Raw genomic sequence first — 15688 nt, 5'->3', positions numbered from 1 at the left:
AACACACACCAAAAATAACAATATTTAGTGGATATTTCTGTGTCTGTGGAAGGGAATCACCTGTTACAGCATCAAATATAAGCCTGTCATGGTTTAGGCCCAGCCAGTGACTAAGTATCATGCAGCTGCTCGCTCACTCTTCCCCTCCCACAGTGAGATGGCAAAGAGAATCAGAACAAAAAAAAAAAAAAAAAAGGTAAAAACTCATGGGTTGAGATAAGGACAGTTTAATAGGACAACACAAGGAGAGAGGAAATAATAACATCAATAATAGTAATAAAAGAATATATGAAGTGAGTGATGCACACTGCAATTGCTCACCACCTGGAACCCAATGCCCAGACGGTTCCTGAGCCACGATCCCACCTTCCCCCAGCGAACTCCCCTGGTTATATTCTGAGCATGATGTCATATGGCATTGAATAGTCACATGGTATCAAATATCTCCTTGGCTAGTTCGGGTCAGTTATCTTGGTTGTGTCCCCTCCCAGCTTCTTGTGAAAATTAACTCTATCCCAGCTGAACTCAGGACAAAGTCACATCCCATCACTTATTCTCCACCACAAAGTTAAACTATTCAACTTTCTATTGGAAAGAAAAATTCTTGAATGCTATTTTTACTATATATTTTTTTTCAGATTATACTCACAGCTTACAAAAGCATTTCTGATGTTGCTATTCAAGCACTGGTAACAAAAATGTAAATGGTATACTTGACATATGACAGATTCACAGAGAGATAAAGACCAACAAATCAAAGTATCCAAGCCCGTGCAAGCAAATATATTCATAGAGTACACATTATGCAAAGGACTCATGGCAGAGATGAAAAACTCCATAGGGTTTCCCAATAACAGGCATCTATTATATTTAGTACTGTACCAGAGATACAGGGATATTTTTATATCACGTATACATCAATAAAGAGGCTGTAAATTTGGATTAAGTTTGAGAATTACTAGTTGCTTTCTCTGTACTCAGTCTGATTATTGCAGACAATACAGCTCCTTCTATTTATACAAAGTTAAAACAAAAACACTTTGAATTGACTTGTATTTTAGACAAACTAGTGGCTTAAACCAACAAAGTTATGAACATAGCAATGTTCAATGATTTGATCAGTTTTTGTTCCCAGTTCCCAAGTGGAAAACAATCTTCCATCTAAACATACATACTTGTCAATTAACTGTAGGACCAGTCCTAAAGAAAATGAAAAACTTAACAAAATGTTTCATGGCAAACAAATGTAGATTCAAGTAGCCATGATTCCCACTGGAACACTTTTTTTCCAAATGCAAAGATTAAAACTGAGTGAGATTTCTAGTACCAATAAGCAACTGTTAGGTCTATTTCTGCCTTTTTCAACTACTTGAATGAAGTTCATCATCAGTATGCAACTACGTATAACGTATTAATTGTATTAATACACTACAGAGCACATTCCATTTTAAGAATCACAAATCATATGAAGTGTTCTGCAGTTTAAATCATTTATGTTCATATCTTTAATTCATTTATGTACCTTTTTCATGTAGACATGAATAGGCCCTTGTCACAGCACAGCAGCAGCATACTGACTAACTTGAGTTTTACAACTGAAGTCATGATCAAACTTCCTTTTGTGTCATCTAAATGCATGTGTGTTTAGATATACCCAAGTATGGGGAAGCAGGAAAGAAAATGTGCAGATAAACCTTGTTTTTCTTCTGTTCTTGCATCTGAATTGTACTTGCATGTTATCAACATTTACTAGGAACTTATTTTTATTGTTAAAATAGAGATTGAAAAAATACAGTTAAACAATTGTGTCTGAAAATTTTTCCATAGGCCTGTTTTCTTAAATTCACAAGCCAGAGCATAATGTTAATCACAAGTAATAACGTGCACACTGGTCATACATAGCTTAGACGGATGGAACCTGCCCTCACCATTTTCCTCAAGGGTAAGCAGCAATGGTTGTAAGACTTTCTTAATTCTCCCACTCAAAAATACAAGGTATGCACAGATTTTTGTTTGTTTGTTTCATTACTTCACTCTTCAGAGTTCTCAGCACTCTTAAGAATGCTAACAGACATCACTGCAAACTCACTTCTGCTAGAGAGTTCAACTTCCTTTCATCAAATTATTCTAACACAACCCTCAGCTTTGCAGAAACAAGTGAGAAGGGCATTTCACAGAAATACAAAGTGACGCTGTTTCTGTCTTTAAGAAATGATCTGAAATAAATCAGAATTACTGATCTTGAAATCAGGTGTACAGTACAAGATTAAGGATTTGACTAAGAGAAGAATTCCTTCAAATATATGCCTTAGTAAAAGAAAAGCTGCATTTTCCACCATATTCTTCTGTTCACTGTACTCTGAAATCTGAGCTTGTGTTTAAATTCACCATTAAAAGAAGTAGACTTGATAAATGCTCACGTGATCGAGCAGTATTTACATACGACATACCAATGCATGACGAATGCCAATTAGCACTCACTGCAGCTACAGTTACAGAGCTGGATTTCCTTACAGCATTCCTAACCCTCCTCTGCTGCTGGCAGGTACTCGGTCACATTTGCCAAAAGCCATTTCTACTGCCAACACCTCCTCCCCCCTAATACAAGTCACTGACCCAAAACGTAAAAGGAAGTTATTTTAAAAAATGAAAGTTCCATAAGTTTTGTTGAAAACAGGAAGCCTCCAGTCCTTTATATTTGCACACTTATCCCTTCCATTTCTTAATCATTGCTCTGCAAATTTCCGCTCCCTTAAAGCACCCCCCTGTCCTGGTTTGGCCCAAACCAGGCCAATTAGTCTTAGAGAAACCAAGGTCACTGCTAAATTCCTCACTGCTTACAAGTGAAGAGCCAAAGGGGGGTCGCACCTGCAGGGAGGAGCGGATGGGGCAGGTGGCCCAGAATTGACCAACAAAGTATTCCATCCCATACACGTCATTCTCACTTTCCTATTTATCACTAACCCACTGCCTCCTGGAGGTGGGGCCCAGGAGGGAGGGGCCCTCCTGTCTCCCACTGATTGGTACCAGCTTTGCCAATTCTCCAGTTAAAAGCCTGCAGGTGTGGTGGCAGGGGGAGCTACTGTATTTTCCCCTCTGCCCATGCTGGGGGGGAGCAACTCTGCCTGAGGAGGATTTCCAAGCTCTCGATCTTGGTTTTGTATATATTTGATTATTTCTATTATTATTATTATACTCTTTTTCATTATTATAGTTTATTAAAACTGTTTTAACTTTCCAACCCATAAGTCTCTCTCCCTTTTCCCTTTCCCTTGGGCGGGGGGGGGGGGGGGAGAGGATTAACAGAGAGCATCTGCCACCGGGTTAATAGCCAGCCCAGCTTTAAACCGTGACACCCCCCCACCGCAAAAACACCCACCCCACCACAAAACCCAAAAAACCCCACCACAAACAAAGCAAAAACCACAAAATCTTAACATTTCTCTGTAGGAGCCCATGAACCTTCCCTTACAGAGGGGTTAGCAATGTCATCAACATGAAGTCTGATAATTTTAAAATAAAACATGGGAATAAAACTGTGAAAGTTGGAAAATAGGTTTGTTTTTTTTTTTAAAAATGCATTCATGCATAATATCTAATGCCATCAGTACACCTGTTATTTACATAGTTTCTGCACAAGTGACATAAATGGGGAAGGAATTCTTACACATTTTTTAGTAGTCATGTAAAAAGTTAGTATTTCTAACATTAGCAATAAACAGGATGATAACTTTTTTCAGTGAAATGACTGAATTGTTTCAGCTGTAGTTTTCCAGCATAATAACTACAAAATGCAATGAAAATGCAAAAAAACCTTATTATAGTCTGATAAAATTAATGAACAACAAACAAAAGCGAAGTCTCACAGTTGAAAACTTTGGGATTTCTTAAACAAAAGCATGGACTGACTGAATCTTTCTCCTGATCAAAAGTTAACAGAAACGGGTCGTTAAATTGGGATGTATTGGGGAGGAGGTAAAAAACAGGGAACACTCAAATCAAGAAACAGAAGGATTTGCTTGGCAAATGAGTTTGAGAATAGAAATTGGTAGTAAGATGGTGTCATAGCAATTTTCTTCAGTCTTCTTTATGTCTAGCAACAATGCAGGGATTGCTCTCATTTTGGTTATACAACCACAGAACACCCATGCAGCGGTACAGGCTGGGGGAAGAGTGGTTAGAAAGCGGCCCAGCGGAAAGAGACCTGGGGGTGCTGATCGATAGCCAGCTAAACATGAGCCAGCAGTGGTGCCCAGGTGGCCAAGAAGGCCAATGGCATCCTGGCCTCTATTAGGAATAGTGTAGCCAGTCGGTCTAGGGAAGTGATTGTCCCTCTGTACTCGGCACTGGTGAGGCCGCACCTTGAGTACTGTGTCCAGTTCTGGGCCCCGCACTTCAAGAAAGATGTTGAGGTGTTGGAGCGAGTCCAGAGGAGGGCGACCAAGCTGGTGAAGGGTCTGGAGGGTCTGACCTACGAGGAACGGCTGAGGGAGCTGGGGTTGTTTAGCCTGGAGAAGAGGAGGCTGAGAGGTGACCTTATTGCAGTCTACAACTACCTGAAGGGAGGTTGTAGTGAAGTGGGAGTCGGCCTCTTCTCCCAGGCAACTAGCGATAGGACAAGAGGACATAGCTTCAAGCTTTGCCAGGGGAGGTTCAGGTTGGACATTAGGAAGCATTTCTTCTCAGAAAGGGTCATTAGACATTGGAACGGGCTGCCCAGGGAGGTGGTGGAGTCACCATTCTGGATGTGTTTAAGAAAAGACTGGACATGGCACTTAGCGCCATAGTCTAGTTGACATGGTGGTGTCAGGGCAATGGTTGGACTCGATGATTCCAGAGGTCTCTTCCAACCTGATTGATTCTGTGATTCTGTATACCTAAGTATGCTTCTGCACTTAGAGATAAAGTATAGAATGCTTCAAAGAAACAAGACTGCACTTGGTCTCAGTTAACAGCATTTTGTCATGTTGTATAATCTGTTTGACTGCCCTTCAAAACCTTTTATTTGTATTTACTATCACAGCAGTGACAGTACTAAACTACTGTGGCCAGACAACTGTGATAATCAGAATCATCAAGCCTCACTGAATTCAAACTTGCAGAAACACTCTGCTATGATTTCCAGCCTTGAGACTAGGTATCTAGTTGAAACCAGCAAGTAATCTAAGGCTGTTGAAAGTTATTACTTGAACAGTGCTTGCCAAATTCCTCCCCTGCAAAATTAATCCCCTCTCATGTCCAAAAGCAGGGTATTTTCCACTTAAGAGTTCCATATATATACTTCAGGTACAAAAAAATGCAGTGCATTCCCCACATTAACTGAAATCTAGATCATCAAGCCACAGCATCTAGTTCTTTGGGGGCTGTCAGTCTCCAACATATGTCCACTAATCAGTACTGACTGGGTTATATTTTTTAATCAACATGTTAACTAACAACAGCCTGAAAAGATTAATGACAAATAACATAAATAAGAGTCACCTAAAAATGATACTGATGCAGTGACATAGGTAGCGGACACTTCTTTGAACAGCCAAATACAATTTAAAGCATTAATTTTTAAAGGGTAATTTTAAAGAGTATTAAATAAAATAATGAAAAGACTAATGTATAAAAGTAGGAAAAAAGTGAACCATAATGGTGTAAGTTTTGCAAGTTTTCATTATTTTGTCAAAAGGAATTCTGAAATGCAAATGAAGGTCAGATAAAAACATCATACTGCTTAATAACAGGCAATACTTTCCATACTTTGGTATAGTCTGCTTGGTAACTGACGATGCATGTGATTTACCCCATCAAGGAAATCCCTTCTTGCCTATGCTATTCGGCAGGCTGCAGGAAGAGTTAGAGAAAGGAAGAGGAAATCATAGTAAGCTCTGTCTCTTAGTATTCAACCTTTCACATACTTTGAAATTTTACACAATTAGCTTATTTGCAATTGTATAACAAATAGCAAACCAACCTACTTTTATCTATCTAACCCTAATTTTATAGGAAAACCTCACAATTTCTCTTCTATTTCTGTATTGACAATGCAGTCTAATCTTGTATAAACCTGTCACTTCTGCTTCCAAAAGATAACAAAAAGCAGCATAACTTCCATTCCTTCAAGCTTTCATAGTACCTCTGCACGTTTTTATATCAGCTCTTCAGTCTAACAATGCAAGTGCATTATATTTGCCAAAATTACTGTTATTGCATTGAACATGAGACTGATGATGGTGAGTTCAGTATTCCTTCCTTGAGAACAACATATCAAGGAGAGCCCCACTGCCTCAAAGTGACAACCTGGAGGAAGATTCTGTGAAGAAGGTTGTTTCGTGACTGAAAAATGAATTGCATGTAGTCAAGAATGGCTGTAATGGCAGTACATGCACAACTCGCATTGTGGTATACTCCCCTTTCCTGTAATCGTATGTCCTTCTTTCTTCCCTTCCTCATATATACATAACTTTTAATATGAAAACACGCCGATGTCACAGTACATATCCTTAAAAATAGCCAGCTCTCCTGGACTCACCTCTAGGGCTATCTCTCATGGGATTCTTCCAAGCCAATCCCTAAACAAGCCAAAGCCTGCTCTCCTGAGTCCAGGGTTGAGATCCTGCTATTTGCCCAGAAGCCTCCTAGATTGCTTGTGCCTTGCTGATGTGTCCCTCCAGCAGGTATTGGGTGGTTAACGTCCCTCATGAGGAGCAGGGCCTGTGAATGAGGCTCCTTCCAATTAGCTGAAAGAAGCCTCATCTTCTTCTTGATCAGGTGGTTTGTAGCAGACACCCACCACGATATTTCCCACATTGGTCTGCCTGCTAACTCTGATCCTTAAGCTCCCAGGCGGCTCCACAGCAAAGCTCCGTGCATTCTTGCTGCTCTCCCACATAAAGGGCAACTTTCCCCCTTGCCGTCCAGCTGGTTCTTCCTGAAGAGCCTGTACTCATCCACCGCAACACTGCAGTCCTGTGAGCTGTCCTACCACCTACGCATGATCCTAACAAGATCATAGCCTGGCAACTGCATGCAGACCTCCAGTTCCTCCCATTTGTTCCATACTGTGAGTGTTAATGTACAGGCACTTTAGAGAGACACTCAGTTGTGATGATGATCCAGAAAAATCTGAGAGCGCTTCCCCTATAATGCGTATGGAGACACAACAAAACCAAAGGCAAATAAGCAGCACTCTGATCGATCTGGCTTCCAGATACATTATCTGGTCTTCTATTAATGAGCTTTAAGATCAACTGAAGCCACTAGGAAAGCATGTGATCTGCAAAATCTATGTACATGTTACACAATTCTGCTTTGGCATCATAAACTCACTATGCCCCTGTATTAGGCTCCAAGCACCATGATGACTGTAAGCAGTTATTAGTTCTAAGATGCTGAAGAAACTAATCTGAAACTTTCAAATTCCTGTCTACGCATATTACTTCTTTTCCTTTAAAGGTGAAGCATATTCTGATACTGTACTTCCCCTATTGTATCAGCCTAAACTTAGCTTTCAGAATTTTTCCTTAAGTAAAACATTTCAATTTCTTCCCCAAAACATAAACATTAATCAAAAAATAAAAACATAATTGCCATAGAAAAATGTAAATACATTGACCACAATTCTATAGTATCTTAAATGTCAAAATCAGATCCCTGAACAGAGGTGCAAGTATGCCTAGTGAAACACAGCAGTTCAATGCAAAGTCATATTTATCACTGTGTTTTAACGGCTACTGGAGACAAACAACTTGTTAAAAAAATATATTCATCAATATTAGTTTTGCATTTCGATCTTTATAATAGTTTCCAACTTGCTCATTTAAGAAAAGTACCATAAAATTAATTCTTGCTTCTGTTGGGACAGAAAAAAGAAAAAAAAGTTGAAGTGTTCCAAAAAGGCAGGAGCCTCTCTCAAATGGAGCTTAAGAAAATGGCTGCCAAAGTAAGGAAGCACTTCATGCATCCAGTGAGGCAAAACAAAGATGAACACTAAAGGGAAAGGAAGACTCACATTAATATTATTTTTTGTTTTCAAAACAGAAATAATTTTCTATACTATTCGGGGAAAAAAAAAGAGACTGGGCATTAGCTTATTCAGAGATTCTGTCAAAGCAAGCATAAGCATTTGCTTTCAACAGTCACGTTACTAATATAAAACCCCAAACTAGAATGCTTTCTCCGTTTGGGGTGGAGGGGAGCGTCTCAGACATTACCAGTGCCAGCGAAGGGTCCAGGGACATATGCTATTACAGCACAGATCTCAGCTCTCAGCAGAAGACGCTATACAGCGAGCCTTATTCTTACGAGACCTTGAGGGCACACCCAGACTGCTCAGAGTCTAAATGCTTAATCACAGTAGTCCCTACTTGGCATCTGCAAGGGAAAGCTCGGGGTTTGAGACTGCCGGCTATTTCCTGAGCAAGCAGTCACTCATCCTTTTCCAACCACAACCAGCCTTCCCAGGCTGCTGGAGCGTAGGCTGAAGGAGAATGCTGGGGCTGGGTAAGCGCTGCCATCACCTACCAGAGAGAGCTGGACTTTTGCCCTCAGACACAGCTGCCCCTCTGCCCTTTACTCCTTACGCAGCAGCAGTCCCGACCCGCTGGGATGGGCTGTGAACAAGTGTGGGAAGCAGCATTTAGTCGGCTCAAGCAGCTGTTGCTGGCATCCTCCCAGAAAAAACAATAGACTGGAAAGAAGCCGATCAAACACCACCATTGGATTGCTCTGGCTTAAATGAAGTCAGGAATTCAGTGCTTGGATCCCCTCCTCCATCTCCTTCAAGGAAAACAGAGAGCAACAAACATGCCAATGTGACAGCTTTTTTTCTTGCCAGTGACAGCTTTTTTCTTTCTTTTCATCCAGTAGTGAAAGCAACAAGCACGTTAACCCACCAAAAATGGTCCTGAGATTCAGCACACAGTAGACTACTCAGGAAAGTGACTTTTAAACTCACCTTAGAAATCACTACATTTTCAGGCACAGACAGTCCATAGCCGCAAGTATTTTCACCAGTAAATTCAGTAAAAAATGAAAAACAGCCAAATAGCACACAGGCTCCAAAGTAACGAATGCTAACGACTTTAGATTTAACATCAAATTTGTCACTTATAATAATAAGTATGCACTGATTCCTTTTACAGAACTTTAAGGTTATAAATTTGACTTTCTGTATCAATCTAGTAATATAACAATACTGATAGACAAATAAAATAATAAAGCAACAGACTTAAAAAAAGCAGCAAAAGTAAATTTTAGAAGAAACTTTTAAGTCACACAGAAACCTACTTTGCCATTTCACTGAACATTTAAACTTGCACATAGTGAGGAAATGCAACTGCAACACTGGAAATATTCTTTAGCTTTTTAAATGTCACTACTGCAGCTCCACAAGCCAACTAACACACATTCAACTCTCCACATTATGGAAAGAATCATTATAAACTGGGTAGAGTTCTTTCTTATTAATAGCATGCTTAAATAAACAAAAATAAAACAGATCTTGCATCTATAATGCTGAGCTTCAGAAAGCAAAGCACCAGCTTCTGAGGGCAGAAAGTCCAAGCCAAGCATCCTGAGCCTGAGGGGGTCTTCCACAGTCATAAGAACACACCAGCAGACTGCTGCCAAAAGACAAAAGTCCTGCCCTCCACCGTAATCATGTCCCTCACATGCACAACTGCCAGGACCTGCTGTACAAATCAGCTCTGGGAATTGATTTTGCTAAGCACTAACACACAGAGGGAGCAGGCTGAGCTAGATTTCAGAAGGAGCCCATACTTCCATGTCAGATGGATACGATTGCGCAACTGTGCTTCTAAACACCAATTTAATCTAAAATGGCAACCAGAAATGTTCTTCTGACATGCCAGTGGCGCAATGACTAGAAAAAAGCATAATCCACAATGAAATAATTTATTATTGTTATTGTTTTTTCCTACATTTTTCCTGTCTTGGGGATACCTTTCTATAGAAACTTCATCTGAGCCTAACCTAATGTGTATCAAGAGAGACAGCTTAAACTGAAAAAGTGTAAATAAAAGCAAAACCGCTTGCTTCAAATGTTTTGAAGCAAGAGAGGAAGTATTTTATGTTGTGGCAATTTGTTTAGAGAAAGAAAAACACAGCACAAAGTGACGCACAAAAGTGCAAAATACTATATTCTTCAGCTCCAAGAACTTCAGCGTTCAAGGATGCTGGATAACAGTGTGGGATATGAGTGTTCACAATGCAAGGACATCTGAAGTTTTAGAAATAGCTTATTACATGTGCTATTCTCAAATTAATCTTGAGTGTTCAGAAGCAATATTTCACATTATGGAAAAATGCTTTGATAAGCTCTAGCTTTTGAAAGTACTTTCAAGAAATGGTTCACAGAGTAAACATGAGATTTCACCTATGATTTAGCAGTTCTTCCCCCTCCTTCCTCCTTCATTAGGTACCTAATGAAATACAAGCAAAATGTAAACCTTTTCTAGCAAAGTCAGAAGTTGGACAAATTCTACTGCAAGAATGACATGGTTTTTCAGGCTTCTGCTGTTATCTCTAGATGTGCTTTCTTCCCATCCTGTGTTATGAAGGTGCTAGAGCTTATACAACACAGCTGGCATAGCTGCCCATGCACAGCCAAATCAATTGATGGATGGGCTGCAGATGATATGCAGTCCCAACTGCAGTCAAACACATAGCTTACTCAAAATTAAAGCAAGCTTTCCCCTTCTGGACAGGCAACAGACGATTGTCACAGGATTGTCATGAGAGTCAGAATGCCTAATAAAGCATTACTCGATAAGCCACTGGACACCACCTTTCAAATTTAAAAGGCATTAATAGTCAGCAAAGCATAAAGAGTAAATCAAATAAAAGAGAACCTCTGGGAATTTTAATGCCAAATCATGTTGTCCAAATTTATAGTCTTGATGAAGTCACTAGGCATAAGAACAGAGTCTGATGATTCTAAAATCTATTAAAGACAGAAGGCAGGTATTCAGTAAGCATTACTTCCTTTGTCCAACTATGCTAGAAGGGATAAAGAACAAAGGCTAGTTTGTGCTCACTCTTATTTAAGCACTCAGTTACTTCTAATGAAGCAGAGCATAGAAGACTTAATGACTGTTTTGTGATAGTCAGAACTGGTCTGTATAAGTAATATGGTTAAAGCAGCTTACAAAACACAGTAATGACAGGCCTACCGAGATGCTCAGATAGCAAGCCGTAACTTCATAAATTCCAAGCTGATATCTATGCTATGATGGATACTCTGGAGGGTGAGGATATCTTCATTAACGCAGCTAGCACAGGATAAAGTTACAAATACTCTGTCAGCAAATATATACTTAGTCTTCACTGCACTGAACACGTCCATAGCATAAGCGTATCCTATTGCAAAAGAAATGATGCCTGGCAAAGATGCCCGCACGACTCGATGCCGTACCCACCCCAGGACACCCGCCGCCTGCAGCGGATCACCGAGCAGGCTCACCGCGCTCTGAGTTCGGCCGCGGCAGGCAGAGGCCGGCGAGGAACGGCCACAACCCCGCGGCCCGGCTGCGAGAGCCGGGCAGCGCCCGAGACAAAGCGCAGCAAGGCCGGCCCTGCCCGCCGCGCCCGCCTCCCCGCCCGCCCCGCGCCCGGCGGCACCCCCCAGCCCGCCGGGCTCCGCGCAGGGGCCCGCCGCCTCCCACCTTTGTTTGCCACCCCAAAGCACGTTGTCCCCCTCCGCGGCGCTGCCCCGCCTCAGCCCCGTCGCCCCTCAGCACTCCCGGCCGCGGAGCGAGGCGAGGCCGCCACGCCGCCTCAGGGGGCTCCGAGAACAAGGAAGGCGGCGCCCGGGCAGCAGCTCCCGCCGCCACCGCCCAAGCACGCCCCGCTACAGCACAAAGGCGCGACACGGCTCGGCTCGGCCCGCCCCAGGCGCCCGCCGGCTGCCCTCGGCGAAGGGAGGGGACGCCCCACCGCTGCCCCTCACCTTCCAGCCCCTCCATGGCGCACCCCAACGGCCACCAGCCCCGCCGCTGCTGTGGCAACGCCACCACCTCCCGGCCTGTTAACAACCGCCGCTCCCATTGGCCGGGCGGCGCGGGAGGGCGGGCCGAGACGGCCCCTCACGGCCGCAGCCCCGGGGCGGACGGACGGGCCTCCCCCGCGGGCACTGCCCCCCGGCAGCCGCCCGTGGCGGGGAGCCCCAGCCCCCCCCTCCCTCCGCTCCGCCCGAGCCTCACGCCTGGCCCGGGTGGTGCCACCCACCCTCCGGCTGCGCCCCGCTCGGTCGGTGTTCGCAAGGGAGCAGGGCACCACGTCTGAGCATCCTCCTGCAAAAACCAGGCTTGGCCCAGCGCTGGTACAACCTGACATGTCCGTAACGTTGAGGGTACGCTACGATGAGGGTCTTTCTTTTCTTCCGAGAGCAGCACTTGTATATGACGAAGGCCGAAGTAAAACGTGAGGAAGAAATAACCGTGCTGTTGAAAAAGCAGCAGATCAGGCAGGCCCTGGGTGGACGCAGGGAGCAGCCGAGATGGTGCCAGGGGCCTGCCGCCCTCAGCACTTACGGGCCGAACAGAGGGGTGCTGGGGTGCAGCGCAGTGCGAAGCTGTAACGGGTGCCTCCTTGCTTGCAGGAAAGCTATGGACAATCGCAGGAAAAACACAAAAAATGGTTTTCAGATTCATGTCCTAAAAATAATTGCAGGCAATGGATTCCTCCCCCTTTTTTCCTCCTGTGATTTTCTTAACTCAAAGAGATGCTCATATAAAATTAGTATCTGAGGGTATCTCCTGCTACAGGGTAACATTTGAGTAATGGATGTTTTTGGAAAACAGTACTACTAAATTGCTGTTGACTAATGAATATGAATAATGCTTGATACATGTTGAAATTCTTCTGTTCCTTTTACAAGAGCTCTCCACATTTTTAGCAACATAAGCATTTCAAGATTTTTTTCTCCAAGACATTATTTTAGAATGAATTCTTAAGATCTTTGTCTTTCTTGTGGCAATATGCCATGAGCAACTAATAAAGTTTTTCTATATAAACTACAATAAATCTTATAGAAATTACTACCATCTTTACAGGCACATGCAAATCATTTATCTTATTCTACACAAGTTCGTTGATAGAGATTTGCTTGTCTATAGAATGACAGTTACTGTCCCAATCATGGTATATCTGGAAACACAACTCAAGGAAAGTAAAACAAATACATAAAACCTAAATTAAATTGGAGATTATGATCATGTTGTCTTCTCTGTATCCCCTTAGCATGGGACAAATGGATCCAGATGCTGCATGCCAAACAGCCAGCATGTAAACCATTATTAATATATGATCAAAATCATCCTTTGAGACCAAAAGTTTGAATATATATGGTAATTCTAGCTGCAACTTGTCTAGGTAGTTTAGAACCATACTAAAAATACATTTCAAATTTGCCTTTAATCTGTAGAGTTTATGATTATAAAATTAGAGGCCATTCCAGGAGCTAGTCTGCCACCATGTTGCAGGGTCCTAAACTTTGCAAATTATCCCTTAAATATTTGACATAAAACTTAAATGAGCCCATAGCTAACAAGCATTCGCTGTTTAAGTGTATCAGAAGTGCCCTTCTTCGCATGGTATTTCTGTACTTGGACTGCAAACTCAAAAACAGAGGCCTAGGATAATTTCATCTCTCATCAGGCAAATCCTTTATAATGAAAACATAAACATAAACATTTTTTTTCTTGTGTTCTCAGTTTAGTGAAGGGTTTCATATTAGAGGAGCATTTAGTTTGCTTTGGTTCGTTGTTTCTCTTTGAAATTTGTGGTTATTTTTGCTAAAAACTGGGGCAGGAGGTAACTTCAGCTCACCCATCTTTAAGTGTCTACAATGTGGTGCTCACATCTGAGCTACCTGTCAAGTTCCCCAATATAGTCTACAGAGATTTGTCTCTGTAGTTAATATAGTCTATGGGACTGAGGGTGCAATCCACCTGGCCAAATGTAACGCTGTTTCAGGATGACAGACAAGTAAATAGTCAACACCCGCATTAGAGTAGACAAATCCTACTCTACATTTCTTCAGGCTGAATCCTGTACTGAAAACAGAATTAATGCTTAGTTGTGCTCTGCAAATGTGCCATTGATTGACGTTGTTATCGCGTTACGCACATAAAAAGTGACAGAAATAAAAGCTGGCTTATAAAATGAATGGGCAAGTGGCCATTCTGCTGCAAATCGAAAAGGTTCTCCTGGCTTTTGTGGCTGGCGTATGAACATTTGTTGCGTAACTATGCATATGGACAGCATACCTTAAAAGACTCGTGATGCTGAAAAGTAGCTGTCTTTTAATTGTGGTGTCCATGTGGGGAACAGGGGACTAGGCCTCTATTATCATAGCCACTGTGCTACATGAATGCCTTCATAAATTTACCTTAGCTCCATACTGAAAAAAAAACCCAAGCCTTTGTTATTCCACTGCAGATCTACTACTCCAAATGCAAGTCTCTTCTGCAATGACGTTCCTATAACTTTTAGGATTTCATTTTCCAAATTCTATGCTAAATTTATTAATTACTAGTTTGCACCATGTATGCTTGTGCCAATATTGGTTTCTGGCTTAAAAATTTTCCTCATTGTTTGCCTCTTTGATGTATTTATAGGCAATTAGCATGCATTCTGTTTCAGTATTTGGCTTGTTAGCCTAAACAAAATGGAGCTCTTCTGAACTGTTCTCAGAAACTAAGCTTTCCATTTCCATAGTCATCATGGTACCCTTTATTTGCACCTATTCCATGTTAGTTCATATTTCATATGTGACCAGAATCTTAAACTGTCCCTCAGAGGTGATCTTATTGCATCACTTAGAGTTCTTCACCTCTGCTGGGAATATTTCTACTAATGCATCTTAGGTTACATTTGCTATGTTATGGTAAGCTTGTAGGCACCAGTATATATTTAGCTCCTTTTCCATATCAGTTGTTTTGCAGAGGCAGCAATGATGATAGGAATTTCTGCCTCTAAAGAGTAATACAGTCTGAACACCTTATGTTCAGCATCTTCAGTATCTCTGAGAAGGACCAAGAAACTATGGCCCTAAATGCAAAAGTCACATCTTCCTTGCTTACACTTGTTTTAAAGAATTGAAATACAGACTAACACAGACACAACTACCTGTGTCCAGATTTCAGAAGGAATTCCAAAGACGAGAGGTAAAAGGTAACCTGCGGTAAGCTCAGACATTAAGCAGGAGCATAGAGATGCCTCCTAAGATTCAGAGTTTCCAAAAAGACTCAGATCTCTTTCTGCTGGCCAGTAAAGAGATGGTTTTTTTCAGTTTTAGTTGGTAAAGAAGAGGAGACTGCCCACGGAGGTAAGTTGTGAGTGATAAGTTACGAGTTTGTGATAAATTGCGAAGACACACTTTCCCTGTGGTTTGTGGCGTGAATAAAAGTTACAGCTTAGTCTGAATCTTCGCTTGCATTAAGTCAGCATTTTCAAAAGTGCCTAGAGATGTGGAATCGTGGTCTAAGATTTGAAAGGGTCCTGAATTTCAAAATGCAGGGAAGCAGTGATACCAAATCTTTCTGCCAGAATCTGTCAAGGCCTCTTGCAGAAGAACTGGAGGACTGTACTTACAGGTCCCAGGTGTATTACTGACACCTAAGGCTGTTTTTTTCCCTGGGCATGATGCTCGTGACCAGCAGAGCCTGACTGGTCACAC

General features: G+C 42.0%; 1 protein-coding gene across 3 annotated transcripts in view; it reads right to left on the bottom strand.

The window, feature by feature from the left end:
* Positions 1 to 12028, bottom strand: part of ZC2HC1A (zinc finger C2HC-type containing 1A) — a 40170-nt gene extending 28142 nt beyond the window's left edge. For all 3 annotated transcript variants that reach the window (XM_068396468.1, XM_068396469.1, XM_068396470.1), the window contains exon 1: positions 11957 to 12028. In XM_068396468.1, the coding sequence (XP_068252569.1) occupies positions 11957 to 11972 (16 nt within the window). In that variant the 5' untranslated portion in view covers positions 11973 to 12028. The remainder of the gene's footprint in view (positions 1 to 11956) is intronic.
* Between the last annotated feature and the right edge of the window lie 3660 nt (positions 12029 to 15688).

This window comes from Nyctibius grandis, chromosome 3 (genome assembly GCF_013368605.1).
Source record: "Nyctibius grandis isolate bNycGra1 chromosome 3, bNycGra1.pri, whole genome shotgun sequence".
Taxonomy (NCBI): domain Eukaryota; kingdom Metazoa; phylum Chordata; class Aves; order Nyctibiiformes; family Nyctibiidae; genus Nyctibius; species Nyctibius grandis.
Note: the sequence above shows the minus strand (reverse complement) of the source record. Positions and strands in the feature narration are given on the sequence as shown.